General features: G+C 37.4%; 1 protein-coding gene across 3 annotated transcripts in view; it reads right to left on the bottom strand.

The window, feature by feature from the left end:
* The window catches only part of FOCAD (focadhesin), a 342443-nt gene that overhangs the window by 216947 nt on the left and 102281 nt on the right, over nt 1-23215 (bottom strand). For all 3 annotated transcript variants that reach the window (XM_066368255.1, XM_066368257.1, XM_066368256.1), the window contains exons 6-9: nt 19650-19751; nt 12412-12616; nt 9823-10029; nt 3039-3126 (exon numbers count right to left, since the gene is read on the bottom strand). In XM_066368255.1, the coding sequence (XP_066224352.1) occupies nt 3039-3126; nt 9823-10029; nt 12412-12616; nt 19650-19751 (602 nt within the window). The remainder of the gene's footprint in view (nt 1-3038; nt 3127-9822; nt 10030-12411; nt 12617-19649; nt 19752-23215) is intronic.

Raw genomic sequence — 23215 nt, 5'->3', positions numbered from 1 at the left:
GTGAATGAACATTAATTTACTGAATGATTTTATTCCTAGACTTCTGAGCTAGATGATTGAAGCAATGAACTGATATCTGCACTATACCAAAAACAGAAAAATCTACAAGCTTTAAATCATGTGAGTTGTCAGTATTTTATGATTAAATCACCTGGAAGTCAAAGCTGACTATAGTAGGAAGTACAAATACCTGTTTCTCTAACACTATTAATTTATTTTTTCCCCTAAATATTAGTCTTAATTCATAATTTAGATATCATGAAAATTTGTTATCTTTAACAAAGCAGGAAATGCACATAATACAAATATGTATATACTCATATTATAAATCTCCCAGACACTTTTATAATTGTTATTTACAATCAAGGCTGGGTTAATAATTAAGAAGCATAATATCATATTTATGCTATGCATTTTTCATATTTGAAATAATTGATATATTCTTGGTTGTTTATTTCTTTGAACACTCATCCTCAATATAGAAAATAACAGTTCTTCCTTAATTTTCAACAAGATGTGCTGGCTCAGTAGTGTTCAATATGATTTATACAATCTAACTAAGATAACTTCACAGTGGTTTACAAAACAGTCTGCTATCCAACAAATAAAGTTTTGCAGTGTTTGAACCTACAGTATCCTATTATACATGAACAGCAATAAAACAGTGCAGCTTCAGAATTTAAAACGCAATTTCTCTACAGCTCTGGAATTTCTTTTTGACAAAAAACAAAACCTATTTATATAAAATAGCCACAAAAGGCAAATTTATATAGACAAAAAGCACATTAGTGTTTTTCTGGAGCTAAGGGTGGGAATAAGAATTAACTGTAAGTGGGCACAAAAACTTTGCAGGGGCCTGACCTGCGGTGGTGCAATAAATGGATCAAGTGTTGGCCTGGAACACTGAGGTGCCAGTTTGAAATCCTGCCCTTACCATGAGAAGACACATAGGCAAGCAAGCAATGAACAACTAAAGTGAAGCAACTGTGAGTGGATACTTCTTATCCCCTCCAACCACCACCACCTGGCCTCTCTCAGTAAAATCAATCAATAAAATTTTTTTTCTTTTAATTGCAGGAAAAAAGTAGTAAGGGAAATGTTCTAAAACTATATTGTGGTTTTGGTACATAATTCTGTAAATTTAATAAAAAGGTACTTAATTCTACACTTAAATATAATAAAATTTATGGTAAATAAATTATATCTCAATAAAGCTGTTTTAAAAAAAAATCTATGGCCGTCTGAAGTAGGAGCACTAGCAAATTATACATATGAGGGGTGCACTGTTATAAGAAAAAAAAGGCAAAAGTAATTCAGAAAAGGACTAGGGAGAAGGGCACAAATGAGCATAAGGCCAATAGGCAAAAGCAGGGTAGACATCAAAGACAAAGAGCCAAGGGTCCTCCTCCACGTTCTAATCCATTTCCCAAATACAATGTAAATACAAGAGCAATTCACCCTCAATATCATGAGTTAAATGCCCAGAATAATAAACTACACAATTGCTATTTACCTCAAGCACATTTTTAAATAAGGGTGAGGCCCTGGCAGGGTAGCTCAGTTGGTTTGAATATCGTCCCCATATGCCAAGGTTGTGGGTTCGATTTTTGGCCAGCGCACATACAAGAGTCAACTAGTGCAGGCATAAATAAGTGAAACAACAAATTGATGTTTCTCTCTTTCCCCCTTTACACAATCTTTCTCTCTCTCTCTCTCTCTCTCTCTCTCTTTCTCTCTCTCACCTTTCCTTCCACTCTCTCTAAAATCAGTAAATAAAAAATAAAATAATAATAATAAACTTTGAGGGTGGAAATGTATCAATGTATCATGGCACTTATACAACATAATTTAGACAGAACCTCCATTACCACATGGATTACACTGGACCAAATAAAGTCAAGCAACATTAATGTAAGAGCTGCATTTAAAGGTGTGCCCTGCCTGACCTGTGGTGGCACAGTGGATAAAGCGTTGACCTGGAAACACTTGGTTGCCAGTTTGAAACTCCAGGCTTGCCTAGTCAAGGCACATATGAGAGTTGATGCTTCCTGCTTCTCCCCACCTCGTTCTCCCTCTCTCTCTCTCTTCTTTATCTCTCTCTCTGTCTAAAAATGAATAACAAAAATAAAAATAAATAAAAAGGTGTGACTTATTTGCCAATAGGCCAGACCTAGCACCTTGGGTCTTTACATTATTCTTAAATAAAACATTTTTGCCTCCCTTTAATCTTATTCCCCACTTTTCTTTAAATCATAATGAAAAGTCAGAAGAATGTTATGTTTCTTTTATTCTAGCTACAGTAACCATAACTTAAATCTTGTCCAATGTGACAAGAGTTTTGAATAGTAAGGGTATATAGCCTTAAAATCAAATACAAATGCAAAACATTTATTTTGTTTTAAGGATTTTATGCTATTGATTCTGAATTTGTTGTACTATTGAATAGCTGCCATTGTCATTGTTATATGATTTAGAGTATAAGGTCCTAACAAATGGCCAAAATAGTAAGTTATGGTATACTGAATCTCGCACAAGGTAACACCTTATTGGACAGGAAAAAGAAGGTTCGCCTAACCAGTGGATAGAGCATCGGACTGGAGTGTGGAGGACCCAGGTCCAAAACCTCTAGGTCACCAGCTTGAGCGCGAGCTCATCTGAGCAAGGCTCACCAGCTTGAGTCCAAGGTCGCTGGCTTGAGCAAGAGGTCACTTGGTCTGCTGTAGCCTCCCAGTTAAGGCACGTATGAGAAAGCAATCAATGAAAAACTAAAGTGCCGCAATGAAGAATTGATGCTTCTCATCTCTCTCCCTTCTTGTCTGTCTGTCCCTATCTGTCCCTCTCTCTGTCTCTCTCTGTCTCTGTCACAAAAAAAAAGAAAAAGAAGGTTCTATTTGATAATGATTATGAAAGTTCCAGAACAGAAACTCAAAGTATACAAGAGTTTATAGCATAACAGGATATATATACTATAGCTCAAATGATCCTGCCAACACTCATGTTATATTATTCTTTATTCTAATGAGTGCATATTTATTTACCTAGACTTAACAGTGGTTTCTGTTGACTTGCTGGAGTCTGTAGAAGTAGTAAAGCTATTCCAATTATGACCAGTTCAACAGGAAAATCCTAAAAAAATAGAACAAAAAGAGTTGTTAAGAAGTTCCCAGAGCCATGGCTTTAATAACTGTATCCAGGAAGAATATACAGGGGTCTTTGGGTTACGACACAGTTCCGTTCCCACTACAGTGATGTAACCTGAATTTTGGTGTAAGTCAAAACACACCCAAGCCTAAGTCACTTACCTATCCTATCCTAACACAGTTATAAAATCATAATCTAGAACATAAAGACACAACTGAGCCACAGAAAAATACTGCGTATTCTTCCGCCATGCGCAGCCAAACTAGTTCACCCACATGGTCTGTAAGTATGAGGCTAATGGTGTAAGCTGAAACAGGTCTCAATTTTTTAAAGTTTTTATGGGAGTGAGCATCATAAACTCAAAATGTCATATGTCGTGACTGTCATAACCTGAGGACCCCCTATATTCAACATGAAAAATTATAAACTTATTAGTTGTCCCTCCATATCTGTAGACTCTGTATCCAGATTCTAATAACTCTACAACTACAGATTACCAACTGCAAATCAAAAATATCTTTTAAAAAATGTTACACTGTTGCTGATGTGTCCTATGTTGTTAGACCTATGATAATTGCATCTGTACTAAATATATATAGACTTTTCTCTTGTCATTATTCTCTATTATTACCTAACAATACAGTATAACAACTATTTAGATTGTATTAGGTATTACAAATAATCTAAAGATGATTTAAGGTATATAGACAGGAGGATGTACACGACTATATGCAAGAACTACACTATTTTATATAAGAAACTTGAGCATTGCAGAATTTGGTATCCATGTAGGTCCTGAAACAATCCTCAAAGGACCCCATGGAATGGCTGTATACAAAATTATCGATAGTAAGTCTGGTCTACTAAAGGAAGAATTGGTGAATGCTTGAGAAGTCATACATAAATCCAAAATCTTATCATATCTGCCCCAAAAAATAATAAGCTAAAAAAATGAAAAGGTAATTTAAAGGAATAACACCTGAACACTACAGATCCACAAGTCTTTAAAACAGTAAATCTTTGCAAGCCACTGAAAACTATCTGAAATCCTTAATTTAAGAATATTTTATTTCTGAAAAGTAGCTCAATTGTCTACTTATCTAATACAGACATGATTCATCTATATAACTTGCATAATAAATTACACTACATAAATTTTAATAAATCATATTATAACAACAGAAACATTAGTTTCCAGGGAGGCAGAGAGTATTTTTAAATTACAGCAATTTATTAAGCATATTTAAATGCAGCAAAGCAAAGCAATAACCATGGAAACTTAAAATCATTAATTTCACTAAATATATGAAAATGAAAAAGTGAAAAAGGATGCATACATTAAGTTTTAATAAATAAGATGCAAGTGACATGTTATATGATTGTTCTAAATACAGAAAACATTAACATATTATGAAACTAAAGAAGGTTCTCCACACTTCGCTAGATTACTTTACTCTGAAATCTTACAGAAATGCCTGCAGAGCAGAAGTACATACAAATCATGAAGACATGCAAGAAAAAGAGAAGGATATGTGAGGTAGAACTACATTAAAGAAACACTTGAGAAAGAACAAATTAGTCTGAGCCATTCAGAAGTTACAATCTTGGAGATGCTATCAATTCTGGCACAAATTAATAAATATTTATATAAATATATATCTATAAATCTTGGTTTTAACATTTTAAAAGTGAAATTAAACTGCAAAATCTTCTCAAGTGCTTGTTTATGAACTTTAAAAAAACAGCTAAAGAGGAAAATGGTGAATTTATTTGAATATAGTATATTCTAATTTCTGGTTCTGAAGCATATATATGTTGACTATTTTGAAATACAGTTGAGAACCATGAAGCAACTGTTATCTATTTCAGAACAATAAACACATTTTTTTAAAAAAAATATGCTTCTAGTATATACCATCACACTATTCTTTGCCATTATCTATTCCTCAATTTCATTTCAAATTCTGCATGCCTATAAAATATAAATAAATAAATAAATAAAAGCCAGCAGAGCAGTTTGAATTTCAAATTTACCAGCTACCAAAAGGATGGGAAACAAAAGTATTACTGTATACTAATGCTATCACTGCAAAGCCTTTTTCATACAAGGTATCACAGAAAGGATCACAAAGTAGCTTTTCAGGGTTCTGAAATCAGCATTTTAAGTGGGTGAACCTAAAGGTATGAAGGCATAAAGGCATAAACGAGGCTAGCCTGTACAGATAGAGGGTGAAAGAAAAAGAGTTGGAGGTTCAACACGCCAAAAATAAAGAAAAGTAATTGTGGAGGATTCAATTAAAGAATCTTAAATTGCTTAACTTCTGAGAGGTTACAAGTTTTCTGTTTGATTGATTGATTTTTAAAAGACACCAAAGATTGGTACCATTTCATGAGATCTTTTAATAATAGCCTGTGTTGGACATCTCATGTGTCACTTCAAATCCTATAACCACTGCTGTAGTTCCTCTTGCTTCCCTTCTCAGACAGTGAGAAACCCAGAAGCACAGGGAACGTAAAGCCCCATCGACCAAACCTTGACAGCTAGGCAACATAAGCCTCCAAAAAAGTATGTTCCCCCTTATTCTGGATCCTTCAGGAGGGTGCTCATACATTTCATATAGCTTCTCAGAATATTCTGTGGGGTGAAGCAGCTAACTGGCTGCTTGCAATAGTGACCAACTTTATGTCTGTACTGCCTCTCCAACTAATGTTTCACTCTTTTTGTCTCTCTCCCATCTGCTTCCTGCAGTCACAATAGCAAATGAACTCCTGTTGCATCAGCCATGGCTTTGTCGAAACCCAGAGTCTGCTTTTGTCTTTAGGGAAACAGGGTTTACTTTTAGGGGAACCCAGATTAGGATAATTCAGAGCCTGCCAACAAAAGGAAATTAAAAATTAAAAAAGGAGAAAATGGGTCCTGGCCGGTTGGCTCAGCGGTAGAGCGTCGGCCTGGCGTGCAGGGGACCCGGGTTCGATTCCCGGCCAGGGCACATAGGAGAAGCGCCCATTTGCTTCTCCACCCCCACCCCCTCCTTCCTCTCTGTCTCTCTCTTCCCCTCCCGCAGCCAAGGCTCCATTGGAGCAAAGATGGCCCGGGCGCTGGGGATGGCTCCTTGGCCTCTGACCCAGGCGCTAGAGTGGCTCTGGTCGCGGCAGAGCGATGCCCCAGAGGGGCAGAGCATCGCCCCCTGGTGGGCAGAGCGTTGCCCGTGGTGGGCGTGCCGGGTGGATCCCGGTCGGGCGCATGCGGGAGTCTGTCTGACTGTCTCTCCCCGTTACCAGCTTCAGAAAAATACAAAAAAAAAAAAAGGAGAAAATGCCTTTATACTCAGTCACAGACGTAACAGGAATTTTAATGACACCAAATCTTGGTGTCTACACATTTGAGCACCACTTATGTACCAGACACTAATGAGCCTAGGGATGCTGCTATGAACAAAATAGTTGGGAAAAGGTGTTTTTCTTTTCTTTTTCTTTTAAGTGAAATTATAAGGTGTAAGAAAGGCTACATCAGAGCTAAGTATCTATAGCAGATACAGCAGAGACGGCAGCCCAGCTTACACTAGGACCCAGGGCCCTGTCTTTGCTGCCTCCCTTGTCCCCGGGTGGCAGCTGAGTGATCCAAGCTGGGCCAATCAGACAACAGGGGCTTGATCAGTTTCAGGATTTGTTTTGTTTTTTGTGTGTTCTTTCATCAAGAAGCACATTATGTGTGTTGCTCTTTTTATGATGTTAGTAGTAACTGTTCCTTGTCAGTGCCTAGTTCCATTAATTCATTAGGAGTTAGAGAGATAATGTCAAATGCACCATGAGGATGCAATCAGCAGAATTCACAACATGGACAATGCTACAGCTCACAGAAGTCAGGTTTTCCCATACATACAGGGTGGGGCTAAAGAGGTTTACAGTTGTCTGTATGAAAAATAATATAATAACTAATAATTTACATATAATATTATTATGAAAAGTAATACAAGAATAAACTTTTTTGCATACTTACAACTGTATACCTACTTTTGCCCCACTCTGTATGCTTCAAGGGGGAAAAAAATGAGAGGGAGAATGAAAGGGGACCACCTTTAGTGTAAAAGATACCTCCTAAAAAAGCATGCACACCAAAACTACACTATGACGTGTAGGGATATTGATTTAGGTATTAAATCTATTTTTTAAAGCTAAGAAAGATATTCCCATAGAAGTCCGGATAGTCAGGGGACAGAGGAGGTTGTGATTAGGACTAGACTTGTGGAAAACTGTGGTGCTTAAAAAATATTCAATTCGTGTGATGCTTACTAGGGTGTTTGCCTTATATGCCCCTCCCCAAATCACCTGAGGGTCTAGTTTAAAATGCAGATGCTTAAGCCCTACTCAGCCCTGCTAATTCAGTATCTCTAGGGGTAGGCCCCAGGCATTTGCATTTTAATAAACTCAGCCTAATAATTTTTATGCACATTAGTTTGAACCATTTCACTGGAATGTAAGCTTCACAAACGTTATCTGCTTTCATCTAATTATCTGTAGCAAAGTGTTGGCCATAGAAGCTGCTTAGTAAATATATGCTAAAAGTGTATGTGAGGGGAGATGTAGATCTACAATAAGATGGTCAGAGAATGATAATAAAAAGGGCTAAACTCTGTAAAATTATAATTGATAATTATGTCCACTATTCAATAATGTATAAGAATTATATAACATATGACAGGTATATATTACTATATATTAGTGCATATTACTATTATACATAATAGATAATATATATGATATTATATATAACATAAATATACCATTATATAATATAATATAATATATACAATAGTATTATCTATAGAGTTCTAGTATATGTGAAATCATTCTAACCACAAGACTGACAAACTGATAAATGAATTGCTTGAGCTTTCATCAGCTCCCTTCTTTCACCAAAATATATTCACTCTCTCCATTTTTTCACCTGCCATTCACTCTCTTAATCCAATTTGGTTCCTATCATCATCATTCCACTGAAAATGCTTCCTCTAATGTGAACAATAAACTTCTACTTGCTGCATAGGAGTACAACCTTCCATCTCTTATTTCAAATCCTCTCTCCATGATACTATTGACCATTCCCCTTTTTGAGATATTCCTTCCCTTGATTTTCATGTCATCTGTCTCTTCTGCTTGTCATACAATCTTCTAGCCATACTTTCCCAGACTTCTATCAATACATTCCAAATATAAACAGGCCCTGCAGTTCCAACGCAAGCCCTGTCATGCAATCCTATAGTTAAACTCCCAAATGTCAAAGTAAATGTCTACACATCTATATCTTTAACTTAGGCTTCTATTCTAAATTTCAAAACCACACAGCCAACTATTTATGATCCATACGAGCCTTAAACCAAGCCTATCTCAAACCAAATTTATCATTTTCCCTCTAACATCAGCTACCATTTCTCAAAGTGAATGGCACTAACCAGTTGTCCAAAATATAAGCTAAAACTCTATCAAGAACCCTCCCTTGGACCATCTAATCAACCACAAAACTCTATTGATTTCATCTCCTATATTTTTCTTTGCCCATTCTCATTTCCCTAATTAGCCCCTTGCTATGATCTGAATTGTGTCCTTCCAACCTCAAATTCATCCCCTGAAGAAGCCCTATCTTCCAGTGTAACTCTTGGAGTAAAGATACAGTTAACGTTAAATGAGATTGTAAAAGTGGGGCCCTATTCCTGTAGGATCAGTGTCCTTATAAGAATAAACAATAGAGAGCTCACTCTTGCTCTCACTCTACCATGTGAGGATGCTGCAAGACAGCAGCTGCCTAAAGCCAGGAAGGTAGCCCTTGCTAGGAATCAAATCAGATAACACCCTAATCTTGCACTTTCAGCTACAGAACTAGAGGAAAATATTCTATTGTTTAGGCCACCCACTCTGCGATATTTTGTTGTGGCACCCCTTGTAGTCCAAGACATCCTACCTGCTCTTGCCCTCTAAATGTTGCCCTGCTCTAAACATTCCTTCACTCGACCATCAGAATGACCTTCCACACACGATGCTAAAAGATTCAATAGCATGCTATCACCCAGAAGATGAAATGCAAGCTCAAGTCTGGGCCTCATCTCCTACACCTTAATCCTTCAACAACATTCTAACCTTGTTTTCTGAACAGGCCATGCCTGCTGCTCTCTCGTGTTTCTGTGCTTGGGCACCCGCTGCTCCTGCAGCTGGAAGGCCTTCCCCACCTCTGGCGTGGGTCAGGCAGACTCCTGTGCAGACTTCTAAAATCTGAACTCATGCCCTACTTTCCTTAATTGTGCTCTTTAAATATATAAAAGCATTTACCTTACTGTATTACAATTATTTATTTGCATGTTCGCAAATCCCTTGAGGTCAGAGAATGTATGTTTTTATCTATATCTTCCATCAGGCCTGGCACATAATAAATGTTCATTACTTGTGTTCTACATGAATAAATAAAAAAAATGCCACAGCGGTAGATCCTTAACTGATACAGTAAAGAGTATTTAATGACTCATTTTTATAATAAATTATATTAGTAGTAGTTGTATATTAGCAGTAAGATCTAACTGTAGCAACACACCTTTGATATGATCAGGAAAAGAGCACACCCACCCAGCTCCTTTATAGAAGACCCACTTAAGTGATAAATGACATACTAAAATTTTTTACTATCCTTACCTCTTTCAGAAGTTCAACACTGTGTTCCAAAAGGTGAATTAAAGATGAGCATTCCCCAGTAGTCTTTAAGCTGACTTCACAGACACACAGCAGCTGAAGAGTCAGCTGGGTAAGCTGACTTTTCCAGAAAACAGGATGACGCGAAAGGCTTAAATATAGTTCCTCGAGAAACAGCATCACTTCTGTGGTCTGTATCAAATCTTTTATCTGTTTTAAAAAAGTAATTATATGATGTTACAATCATGGTCAAACTAAAGGATAATTTAAAGCTATACAAGAAATGTTAATAATCAAATATTTTTCTCTAAAAACCTATATAAAGTCTTAAGGAAATGGTGAAACGGACAGGACTCAAATAAGGTTAAACTATACAACCTTGCTTTTCCTTTTGCAATTAGGCAAAATACAATTTGTTACTGTTTTTATTACTGCTGTCTGGCACCAATTGTTTTCATTTATTCTTCTAATGTTTCTGAGTGCAAATTTCTTAAGACAAATTACAAAACAATGCAAAGCCCTTGAAGGAAATTAAAGTTGGCTTTGAGTTCTCCAAAGGAACTTTCCTTTCTACAACTGCAACATAATTACCTGGTAATAAAGGGATAGCATGTTGTTCTAATGCACCAAGTCCTTCTTTGGTAAGGTATTTGCTAGAAAACCTTAACTGAGAACAGCATTTCCACACTCAGCAGGTATAAGAAAGAATATATTCAAATAGTGGGATATATTCTCAACAGTTAAATGTATTAGGTAGGAAAGACTTGGATGCTCTTAAGAAATCTCAATTCAATTCAAACCCAGCTGTTCTGATCAAAATTCTAGAGTTGGTATTAAGGACATGGTTCTGCTAGTAGACAAACTGGTATTTCCCAGAAATTACAAACAATGAACAATTTGCTTCAGTTAGGAGTCTGTGTCTATTAAATTCGTCAAGAGGAAAGCTTCTCATCTCCTCCCTCTCCCCCTTTTCTCTCTCTCTTCCCCTCTCGCAGCCAGTGGCTCGGTTGGTCTGAGCATTGGCCCCAGGTGCTGAGGATAGCTCAGTTGATTTGAGCATCAGTCCCAGACAGGGGTTGCTGGGTGGATCCTCCTCAGGGCATATGCAGAAGTGTTTCTCTCTATCTCCCCTCCTCTCACTTGGAAAAGAAGGGGAAAAAAGAAGAAAGAAATAGTTGCCTTGCAAAATAGCATGCTTCCTATATCGCTAAAATATTTCATTTGTCATGAAATGGTTGGCTTTTAAAAAGTATAAGAAATACCTGTAATCAATGGGAAAATGAATTACATTGATGCTCATATCCTAACACTTGGATTCTTCATTCTAACAAAGCCAATATGTTAAGTAATTATTGCTGTTCTATTTGTTTCAAATAATATATTCTGGGTTTTTTCCCTCACCTACCTCAACTATATTAGCAAGCCACAGATCCCCAGAAATATTCCACAGAGCTCACTTCAAGAAGTATTTAGGCTTGTCAATATAAGTTCACGAAGATAAAGACAAACATCTATCAAAGAGCAGAGAACACAGTAATGCATGCAAGGTGTGAAAAAAAGAGTACCCTAGTTCAATATGTTCTGCCTAGACATTGCTATATTGCCCACACAAAACAAAAGCTTTGGAAAAGCCACAGGAGAATTCATTTTAATTAACTTTTTTCTGCCTTGATTACAGAAAAGCCAACCTATGAGTCACCAAGGAAAGATTCACTCTAGTCATTCCTTGCTAACACAAACTTAAAACAGGTTATCTGTGACCTCAATTGTCACTCTGATAAATATTCACAGATTCTCTCCATCAGCTAAGCAGCATGGTGCTGAGATTCAAGGCAAAGGGGCAAAGGACAAACCTTGATGATGGGATGGGATGCCCTGATAAATAAATCATTACATTAAAATCACAACATACTGGCAACCGGAGTTTTTGTTTTGGTTTTTTATTCATCTCCAATCATAGAGACATTAGCTCTAATTTATCACCCCCCCTGAACTCCCTAGGCATTTTAGCCAGACCTCTGTTAAACATCTTTCATCCATGTACTTAGAATCATGAGAATTTATATACTTGTTTTAACTCCCTTATTAAACATGGGCTTCTCAAAAGCAGAATCCATCAGCGTCACCACACATGTTATGTAAGGGGACACGTGGAAACTGAAATTCAGCCAGGACTCAGTTGGTCAAGCCCTGTGTCCCAGGGCTGTATCTGCCCTGAGATACACATTTTTCTAATTTGCACAAAAAGAACTTTTCTTTTTCTTTTAACTCTCTCAATGTCTTACTTAAGGAGCAATTCAAGATTCTTTTCCCTGAGAAGCCTTTATTAAACAAAGGAAAGTTTTCATTCCTACTAATCCCAAAACAGACTATGCTGATTTACATAACTGAATTTAGTTAACAATGTATATATTATTAATGTTAAATCTAGATTTGGTTCCTTCATCATTTCCAAATGCCTGCAAGCACTTCGAGAGCCAGGACTGTGCCTGAGCTTGCCAGGTCACACAGATTATGCTTTATGTTTATGTACAACAGTAAGAGCCAACACTTGCTGATGCTACATTACTGAAGGAAGAAGAAAGGCCTTACCTGCAAACATGGAACCATGTCACAGCACAGCTGAAGTATCTGTTGTTCCAGTATTGACGGTTGTTCTTTGTCACAAAGAACCCGGGGTTGAAGTAAGACTTTTAGCAGGGCCAGTCTGAGTTTAGTATATTCTTGTAACTGGAGTGGTTCACAATACAGATACCATAGAAATGGTGCCAGTATTTGGACGCATGAAACTTCTGACCTGCAAATCATGTAACACAGAAGCTAGTCGTTGAGTTAAACTATCAAGCAGGAGACAATTAATCAACTAATAGTTCATGACCATGACCTAACATAAACTATATTATCATCAAGTGTAACTTTTCTTCTCTTTTTTTTAAATTTAATTTATTGATTTTAGCGAGTGAGAGAGAGAGAAAGACAGGAACATCGATCTGTTCCTGTATTTGCCCTGACCGGGGATTGAACCAGCAACCTCTGTGCTTCGGGTTGATGCTCCAACCAACCAAACCATCGGCCAGGACCCGTCAAGTGTAATTTTTTTTTGCATGATTCTTCTATTCCACCATGACCTACCTAAACATATGCCAATCAGTTCTTTGTACACTGGAGAAAATGACTCAACACCTGGAGACCACAAGCCCAATGGTCGGGACTAAGAGAATCTCTACCTGCACATCACAGTAGCATCTGCATCTACAGGATCAGTCTTTAGTGAACACTAGAATCATCTGAGAACCTTTTCAGGATGACAGATGTCAGGACCCATTTTCCAGGAATATAATATAGGCATGCATTTTGGGAAAAACTCTATTAATGAGGTTCTATGTAAAACAAAGCAAGACAGACAACCTAAGAAGATTATAACAGTTAATATTTACTTGTCAACTTAACACTGTGTGCAAGTAACTGCACTTCATGCCTTTAAAGTCATTTGATTAAAATGATATAAAAAATTATATCCCACTATGTAGAAACTGAGGCAGAGAGAGATGAAGTAATTTGCCAAGTCCTTCCTCTTAAACTATTCCTACCCAAAGGAGGAAGACCTTAGCAATCTTTCATATATATATATATATATATATATATTATTTTTTTTTTTTTTTTTGACAGAAAGAAAGTCAGAGAGAGGGACAGATAGGGAGAGCGATGATGATGAACCCGGGTCCTCCAGAGCCCAGTCCGACACCCTATCCACTGTGCCACTGCCTGGTCAGGCTCATATTTTTCTATTACAATATATCCCAATAACTCCAAGTCCAAAGTCACTAAAATGCCAAAATTACCTTTCAAATATAAAAATTTCATCATGTCATTAACAAGCTTAAAAAGTTATCCTTAAGATATTTAGCCCAAATCACAAACCCTGCATAATTTTGCCACCATTGTCTTTCCAGCCTCATTTCTTGGTCTTCTCCAGTCTCCGCTGAGCACTGAAATTCCAGATCTCCCACCAGGTCATCCAGGTTTCTTTATCACTTACTGTTCCCTCTACCTGTCATACCGTCCCCTTTCTCCCTTTCCTGTTCCTTTCTCCACCTAAATTCTATCATCTTTTAGTTCTCTCATTTAAAAGGACTTCCTGAGGGCCTTCCCTGATACTTATCCTAGGTCAGAGCCATATTATGTGCTTCCACGAGACAATGACTTTATTGTCGTTATTTAATATCTCTATCCCTTGCTAGACGATAAGTGAAAGGAGTCCATGAATTTCTGTTTACTTCTGTATAACCAATAACTTTACTCCGCAGGCCTTCAAAGAGATGCTCAGTTGATCATTAGATTAATTGATTCAGTTACACTAAATTATAAAGTAGTTTTATAATTAGCATGTTCCAATATAATAATTTTATTTTAGTGGTTTTAATATTTATTATACATAAGAAATTACTAGTAATATACAAAGATAAACCAAGCATTATCTATTTTGATAAAGCATAGAATCTAACAGGGGGAATCAGTTCTGTTCCTGGACTGGAAGAAAAAACGTGAAAATCACTAAAAGAAAGGTATAAAGTGCAATGCTGCATGGAAAAGACTGTGTTTGAATTATGATCGACAATGTGATTTTACAATACCACACATTCCACAGCAGTGTGATTTCAAACATCATTACCATTAATAAAAATCTTAAAGTTACCAAATCAATAGATTTGATTAATTTATTCACTTGGCAAAATGTACTTAATACCTATAATAAAAACATTCACTCTTCTCTGTGCTAGAAACAAAAATAGATTAAATCCTTTTCTGATGGAGCTCACAGTCTAGACTCTAGAGGTATTTTTTTTCCTTAAGAGCACATATACAGAATCTACAAAAAACAAAAAGGGTTTTTGAGTTTGTAATTATTACTGAAATATTATAACTTTATCAAACCATCCACTTTAGGAAACTAAAAACAGCTTCATAGATCAAGCAAGCAGATGATGTATTATGAGTCAGACTATGAAGTATAGGTTTCCAGAAAAGAGATTTGAGAAACATTGTTTTCCTATCTCTCCCTAATAATGTATTCCCCAAAGAATAGATACTATCCAGGTGTCAAGAACAGCCACGAATAGCTTATCAATTTTCTCCTACTTTAACATGCTAAAGGTGATATGCAAGGTTCATATAGAGAAATATATTTCCAAGATGCTGTTATTATTTGACATCAGGAGCATAATGTTGACCTTTCTTAAAAAGAATTATGCTATTTAAAACTCTCCTCAGCTTAATCTGTTCCAATTTTAGATCTTGCATTTCCTATGTGGTACCTAATGATTAACTATTGCTTCAGTACATATGAAATTGATAGGGCTTAAGGAGAAAAAGAAAACAATAAAACATAATCTGAAATCCCAAAGTGATTAATAATGTCTAAAAATGTGCCTCACCAGGTGATGGCACAGTGGATAGAATGTCGGACTGGGATGCAGAGGACCCAGGTTCAAAGCCCCGAGGTACCCGGCTTGAGCGCAGGCTCATCTGGTTGGAGCAAGGTTCACCAGCTTGAGCTCAAGGTCGCTGGCTTAAGTAAGGGGTCACTCGGTCTGCCGTAGCCCCCCAGTCAAGGCACATATGAGAAGCAATCAATGAACAACTAAGGTGCCACAATGAAGAACTGATGCTTCTCATCTCTCTCCCTTCCTGTCTGTCTGTCCCTATCTATCCCTCTCTGTGTCTCTCTCTGTCACACACAAAAAAGAATGTTTAAAAATGTAACCAAGTGTGCATGTGTCTACATATACATCCTTCATATTTCTGTCTACCACTAAGAGAGAAATAGCAAACAAAGACCTGAATAAGAGTCAAAAACTGAGGTGTTCAGCCCAACTCCGCCATTAACAAGCCATGTAAACTTGAGCAAGTCAATTAAGGTTCTCTCATCTGAAAACTGTATTAGACTAGATAACCTTAAAGTAACCAGATCTAAAGACCATGACCATCACTGTCACTTTACACAATTCTCAGTTCCATCAAGGTGAAGTTTTAACATCACAAGGCCTTCTATAAATAAATGCAGAGTTTAATTATAAAGTAATACCCACCAAAAAAACCTTCCATGAGGATAATACTCTTATTTCCAGACATCTACATACTATTAAAAATTAATGTAAACAGCTAATCAATCATTCCTAACACAGAATGCATTAGATCACAAGCTTATCTTCACAACATTTTGCCTCCTTCCTATAGTTGTGGGTCATTATTTATATTAAATTATCCATCTTCCTACTGAACAACAACTTAAACTATTAAGTTAACTTACTATAAAATTAAATCTCAGGAAATTCATAGTCTGCTGAAAATGCAACCAAACTTACAATTTCATCCTTCAAAGAATAATCTCATAGTACAAAACTAGAAATGAGGCAACTGAAGTTATTCTTTGCAGATAATTATAAAATAATTTAGAACTTCCAAAAGGTTCTAGATAGCATACTTGAAAACCTAGTGGATTTAAATAAAAGAAATAAGTCAATAGAAATCAGTAAATAAATCAGTCTATAAATAATCTTTTTTTCCCCCTTAGAATATCTGGACAACTTTCATTAAAATAACTACTTTCAAGTCCCATTATGATTCTCCTTTAAAATGAAAATAACCATAAGCTAAATTACTTGATTATTAAATAAAGCATTGAAAAATTATTTTTAACAAGCTTAATGAGAATTTTGGCAAATCAGCAGCAACATCTTTTAAAAAGTATCCCGCCCTGGCCGGTTGGCTCAGAGGTAGAGCGTCGGCCTAGCGTGCGGAGGACCCGGGTTCGATTCCCGGCCAGGGCACATAGGAGAAGCGCCCATTTGCTTCTCCACCCCTCCGCCGCGCTTTCCTCTCTGTCTCTCTCTTCCCCTCCCGCAGCCAAGGCTCCATTGGAGCAAAGATGGCCCGGGCGCTGGGCATGGCTCTGTGGCCTCTGCCTCAGGCGCTAGAGTGGCTCTGGTCGCAATATGGCGACGCCCAGGATGGGCAGAGCATCGCCCCCTGGGGGGCAGAGCACCGCCCCTGGTGGGCGTGCCGGGTGGATCCCGGTCGGGCGCATGCGGGAGTCTGTCTGACTGTCTCGCCCTGTTTCCAGCTTCAGAAAAAAGAAAAAAAAAAAAAAAAAAAAAAAAAAAGTATCCCCATCACCTGACCAGGTGGTGGCACAGTGCATAGAGCATTAACCTGGGACGCTGAGGACCCACATTTGAAACCCTGAGGTCATTGGCTTGAGTGTGGGCTCATCTGGCTTGAGCATGGGCTCACCAGCTTAAGTGCATGGTCACCGGATGGTCACTGGCTTGAGGCCCAAGGTCGCTGGCTTGAGCAAGGGATCACCGGCTCAGCTGGAGACCCCAGTCAAGGCACATGAGAAGCAAGCAATCAACTACAAATTGATACTTTTCATCTCTCTCCCTTCCTGTCTGTCTGTCTGTCTGTCTGTCTCTCTCTTTCTCTTTCTCTCTCACTACAAAAAAATTAAATACAATAAAAAATAAATTTAATCAATTTAATAAGAGAGAAATTTCATTAAACAAATGTGTTCATTATAAATTTGTTATTTTTGGTTTCTGACATAGTTGAACAAAGACTTATTTAGTAAATATTAATCTTACCTTTGAGAATGCAATACAAAGTAAGAAAAGAAAGGATGATGATATTTATTTTTAGCTATTCATTCAAATACCACATGGATTTTTCTGACTAGCAGATAATTACAAGTTTCCCTATATCTCTTTAAAACTTTGTATAGCAGTATACACTATCTAAAAAATTCATCTAAAATTGAAAATTACAGACTCAAATGGTGTTCTAAGAAACTGTATATAGCCCTGCCCAGAGGGCTCTGTTGGTTGGAGCTTTGGCCCTAAATGCAGAGGTTGCTGGTTCAATCTCCAGCCAGGGCACATACAGGAATGGACTGATGTTACTCTCTCTCTCTTTTTCTCTCTCTCCCCCTTCCTTTCTGGCTAAAATCAATTAAAAAAGAATCTGTATAGATAGGATACTGTAAGAACTTCAAGAGCAGGAAACATGAATGTAGCTGGTGTGGTGAATATAACTCAGGCATTGGATTACTCTGGACAATGGTATCCTGTCATGACCTTGTGTGATGGTACTAAGTATATATTACATATTAGGAGGCACTCTACAATCCTCTGCCTGGGCCCAATCAATTTGTGGGCATCATGGGTATAAATCCAACATTTACAGAGCACCTAGAATTATGCCAGGTGTTATTAATACAAAGAACAACCAGATATTCTTAGTTTGCCCCCAGGAAGGTTTCACAGTTAAGAGAGGAGAGTAATTGTCAGACAAGGTAGTAAGTATAATGTTAGAAATCACAGCTGATATTATGGGAGCATATAAAGGAGATACCTAACCCAGACTGTGGTAAGCAATGACTACCTAGGAGAGAGGACCTAAACAGAGATTTAAAATAGAGAAATTAGTCAGGAAATGGTTGGGAAAGATTTAAAAGAGTAAGGTTGATATTAATAAACAAAAGCACAGAGGCAAGAGAATAGCACTCCCTCCTGTGAGAAAGTCAATGTACTGCTGAACACACAATTCAAAAAATGTGAGATAAATAGAAAATAAAATTGGTGAAACAAGTAGAAACTATATCATACAGAGCCAGCATGATATGCTACAGTTTATCCTGTAGCCCAGGGATTTTCCAACTATTTCAGAAACCCAACTTTTTACTTTCTTTTTTTTTTTTTTTTGTTTTTTAAATAGAAAGCTTCCAAGAGATCAACATAGACCTGGGATAAAGGGGGTGGGGAGATTGCCTGTACTTAGCCCATACATTGCAAGTGTGGTTTGAAACCACAGTTGGGACAATTTAAGAAAATGAGTAATACAATAAGATCTGTTCTTTCTCTTTAAAATTTTTTATTAATTGATTTGAGAGCAAGAGAGAAGCATTCATTTGTTCCTCCACTTAGATGTTCATTCATTGGTTGCTTCCGGTATGTGCTTAACCAAGCATTGAACCCACAACCTTGGTGTTTCGGGACAATGCTCTAACTGACTGACCTAACCAGCCACGGCAACATCTGCTCTCTTGATGTATCACACTGTAGAGAATGGATTTGAGCAAGATAAAATTAGAGGCAGAGATATCAGTTAGCAACAGGTGGCATAGCCAAGAGATGATGACCTAAGCCAGTGTCAGGGCAGTAAGGAGGGAAGAAAGGAGGTAGCTTTGAGGACCATCAGGAGGCCTCGGTGAAGCTGAACTGACTGCACATATGGCTGCTATCTGGTCCCAGTTGGCATTATCACTTGATCCCAATGGCATGTTTCAAATAGGGAGAGTTTAATTCACTAATCATCCAGGGGAAAAAAACTGTCTTCTAAATGTATTGTGTATGTTGTATCAAGGCTTCATGCCTGTTTTATATTATTGCTAGGAAAAACTAATTGACTTGTGTTATTTTGCTTTATATTAATTGTTTAACACAACTATTAGAATGATTCATCATTAAAAAATTTAAAAATAAATATATTACTTAGTAGTTCAATGAATATTTCTAATCACGTTTCTTAACTAATCAATACTTAACTTCTCTAATAATAGCTTTTTCCATATTTAATATTTGAATAATCAATAAACCTGGTGGATTTTTATTTCCTTACTCTTAAAAAGAAAATATAAAACTATATATGCTCAAAGATATTTCTTTTCTTCAGGAGAAAACACTGTACTCAAAACAGCTTAAAAAGAAAAAAATCCAACCTATAAAATTAGCATATCCCATTCTTTCACCCTCACTTATTTTATTTTACATTACCTTTCTGGGCATTGCTGGAAAAAAGCTGTCAGCTGCTGCAAAAGCACTGGCCAGCAATCAGGTCTGTGTTCAAGAACAGTGATCAAAGGCTGAGGCCGATTTCTGAAAAACAAAGGAAGTCACATTGGAAACTGTCATTTCAGGACTACACATTCTCAATATCCAAATACAGCAGCAAAAAAATAAAACATAAAAAGCCAATGCCATCTCCAGACTTCTTTCCAGGATTCATAATTGCCACAAAACTATCATTTGCTGCATTTGTTTCAGAGTCGGTTCATTAGAACTGACATATTTCCCTTTAAACTGTTTTGCAGAAAAGAGATTGGACTCAGAGACCCAAATCAGAGAATGAACTCTGCCACTTACCTGCTCTGCGACCAAGCAAGTTCCAGAACCCACTAGCTCTCTCATTTCCAACCCTTGAACCCTTCATTTCTGAAAGTTAGGCCTTCTCCTCCTGCTGCTGCTCTCTTTCCAAACCTGGAAGATTACATTTTCTCTATCATGGCCCTAAATTGTAAGCACTGTCTGCGCTCTGACCCACTTACCCCACTGTTCTTCTCAGGGTATGGCTCTGTACTCTCCCACCATATTTAAAATGAGGGAAAAAAACAATTTCTTCCATCTCAAACAACAAACTGTCCAAACTGAAAATGTTTGATATTTCTCTTGCACGAAGATGAATTTATTTGTGCTATGACCATTAATATGTCTTTTAAAAACCTATACAGAACATACAATCTTAAATCTGAAGAATTCTTACAAATTAGAAATAGAAAAAAAACAAATTATTTTAAATAGTTGAAAAGTCACTAGAGACAGTAAATTCATTAGATTCTTAAACTATGAAGCACTATACAAAGCTTTTGGTTATTATGGATGTGGCTTTTTCCTCCAAGAAAATGTTTTAATAAAATATACATGCTTATTATAAGTTCAAAACTACAGAAGTATCCATCTTTTTAACATAAAATGAATCGAACACAGAACGCTACGCTATTCTTTAATCTTAATTTTTAACCCAACAATATATCACTAGCAATGATTTTTTTCAAAAAAAGAGAGAACAAGAAGACTAGTTACAACTAAATGATTTTTAAGACTGCCTTCTTGGTAGTTCTGAAAGTGTGCTCAGCTTACCAGCAATGTCAGCGTCACTGGGGAACTTGTTAGAACTGTAAATAAATTCTCAGCAGGGACCCAGACCTAATTGCCCTCCAGACAATTCTGATGCACTGTTAAGAAGAAATGGTTCTTAACTCTGGCTGCAAGTTAGCTTCATCTGAAGAGTTCTTTAAAAAATAGCAATGTCCAGGTCTCAGTTATACTGAGGTTGCTAGGAATGGGGCCCAGGAACCAGGAATTTTTAAAAATTCTTCTAGCAATTCTAATGTGTTCCCAGGGTTGAGAACAACTACAAGTAAAACACCACAGAAGAGGGACGTTGTTCGAAGTTAGAAAGTTCTCTGATTTTTGTTTTCTCTCTTAAACGGAAAAGTACATCAGTCATTGCACTGAAACACTCATCTTAAACACCTCTGTGACACTCCCACACAGTTTCTAGGTATTATAACACCATCTCTTTATTGCCTCCTAAACCTCACCTAACCTATCATGTCCTAACTTTACCCACTGGGGCATGTTTTGCTAAGGCTCAGGCTATTTCTGACTGATCAGATTACTGGCATTATAGGGATCACTCCAAGCAATTTTTTATGCCAAAACTCAAAAATCATATAAAAAAAAATCACATTCCCAAATTCCAAACTTTTTGTCAGTTAAACCTACCTAGAACTTGCTTCTACTATATATAGTTGCCACAGATATTAAGCAGCAAATCTAACAAATCCTAAAGGAGTCTCAGGTATGTCCTATCAACTCAACTTTTTAGATTAAGAGTTCGGTGGGTCATGTTCAAGTAAACATGAGTGAAAAGAACAGAACGGCAGCTGCAATTATTTTATCTGTGTTTGTCTTCTGACAAGCACCAAAACTGAAATGAGGGGCATCAGATATAGTCATCCATTAATCCTCCAGCTAGTGGTGGCATTTATGACTATTTCAAAAGAAAATCCAAGTAACTACATAGTTTTGTGTGATCACAGAGCATTTAAGTGCTTTTTAACACTCTTCCCTAATAAGTCACCCTATATCCTTCCCCATTCCTAACTTCCCAAAAATGTTAAGGATCTATCTCCTTTTAAAAAGTAAGTTTTGCCCAAATTAAGAGAGGTAATTTTAAAGTAGGATTAGAAATGATGCACATATGGGCCCTGGCCAGTTGGCTCAAAGGTAGATCGTGGGCTCGGCGTGTGAATGTCCCGGGTTTGATTCCGGTCAGGGCACACCGGATAAGTGGCCATCTGCTTCCCCACCACCCCTCTTCTCCTTCTGTCTCTCTCTTTTCCCCTCCCGCAGCCATGGATTGGTTTGAGCGAATGGCATGGGTGCTGTGGAGCCTCCACCTCAGGTGCTAAAAATAACTCATTGCCACCAGCCCCAGATGGAGTGTGCCTGGTGGAGCCTGGTCGGGGCACATGCGGAGTCTGTCTCTATCTCCCCTAATTTCACCAAGAACAAAAAAAGGAAACAATGCACATAAGGCAAAAAACTCTGCTGTAATTCAGTTTCTACTTCACTGGAAAGGTGGAAACCACTCTAGCTTTGTTGCTAAAGCTAAAGTCCTGTTTTACTAACTAATTCTGCAAATTCTAATTTAGTATCTCAGACTTAAACTCTAAAGATGAAGTAGAATATAGCAGAATGAAGATTATCAGATTCATTACTGATTTAGACATCTAGATAATTAACTTTTTCACAGAACTGATTATGTCAGACCCAAGTAGAAATATTGTAGGAAGCATACAATATTGATTCCAAGAAGCTGAAAATCTTATGGGAAAAGGAAGTCCAAAATAAGAACATTGACTCTTACTATTAATTAACATTTGATTACTAATATTACACTATTTCAACTGAGTACAACTAACCTAAAATTAATTATAATTTCTAAAATTTAGTTTTAATATTTTAAGCATAAGCAAAAAGCTAAATTCTCCCTTCCTAATTGTTAAATTGATATGTAAATACACATATAAAATATATGAAGACTTATGCTTAAGTAATAGAATGATGTATTTTCTAATTCAGTATATTTTATCATGTAACTGCCATATGTAAAGATTTCTCAGTCTTGCCACTACTGACATTTAGGGCTTGACATTTCTTTGTTGTGGGGGTTGTCCAGTGACCTGTAGGGTGTACAGCAGCATTCCAGGCCTCTACTCTGCGATGCTAACAGCATTCAACATAATCATGACAATCAAAAATACTTCCAAACTGGCCCTGGCCGGTTGGCTCAGTGGTAGAGTGTCGGCCTGGCGTGCAAGGGGTCCCGGGTTCGATTCCCGGCCAGGGCACACAGGAGAAGCGCCCATCTGCTTCTCCACCCCTCCCACTCTCCTTCCTCTCTGTCTCTCTCTTCCCCGTCCCGCAGCAAGGCTCCATTGGAGCAAAGATGGCCCGGGCGCTGGGGATGGCTCCTTGGCCTCTGCCCCAGGCGC

The sequence above is a fragment of the Saccopteryx leptura genome, chromosome 2, assembly GCF_036850995.1.
Source record: "Saccopteryx leptura isolate mSacLep1 chromosome 2, mSacLep1_pri_phased_curated, whole genome shotgun sequence".
Lineage (NCBI taxonomy): Eukaryota > Metazoa > Chordata > Mammalia > Chiroptera > Emballonuridae > Saccopteryx > Saccopteryx leptura.
The sequence above is the reverse complement of the archived record's forward strand: the minus strand, read 5'-3'. Positions and strand labels throughout refer to the sequence as shown.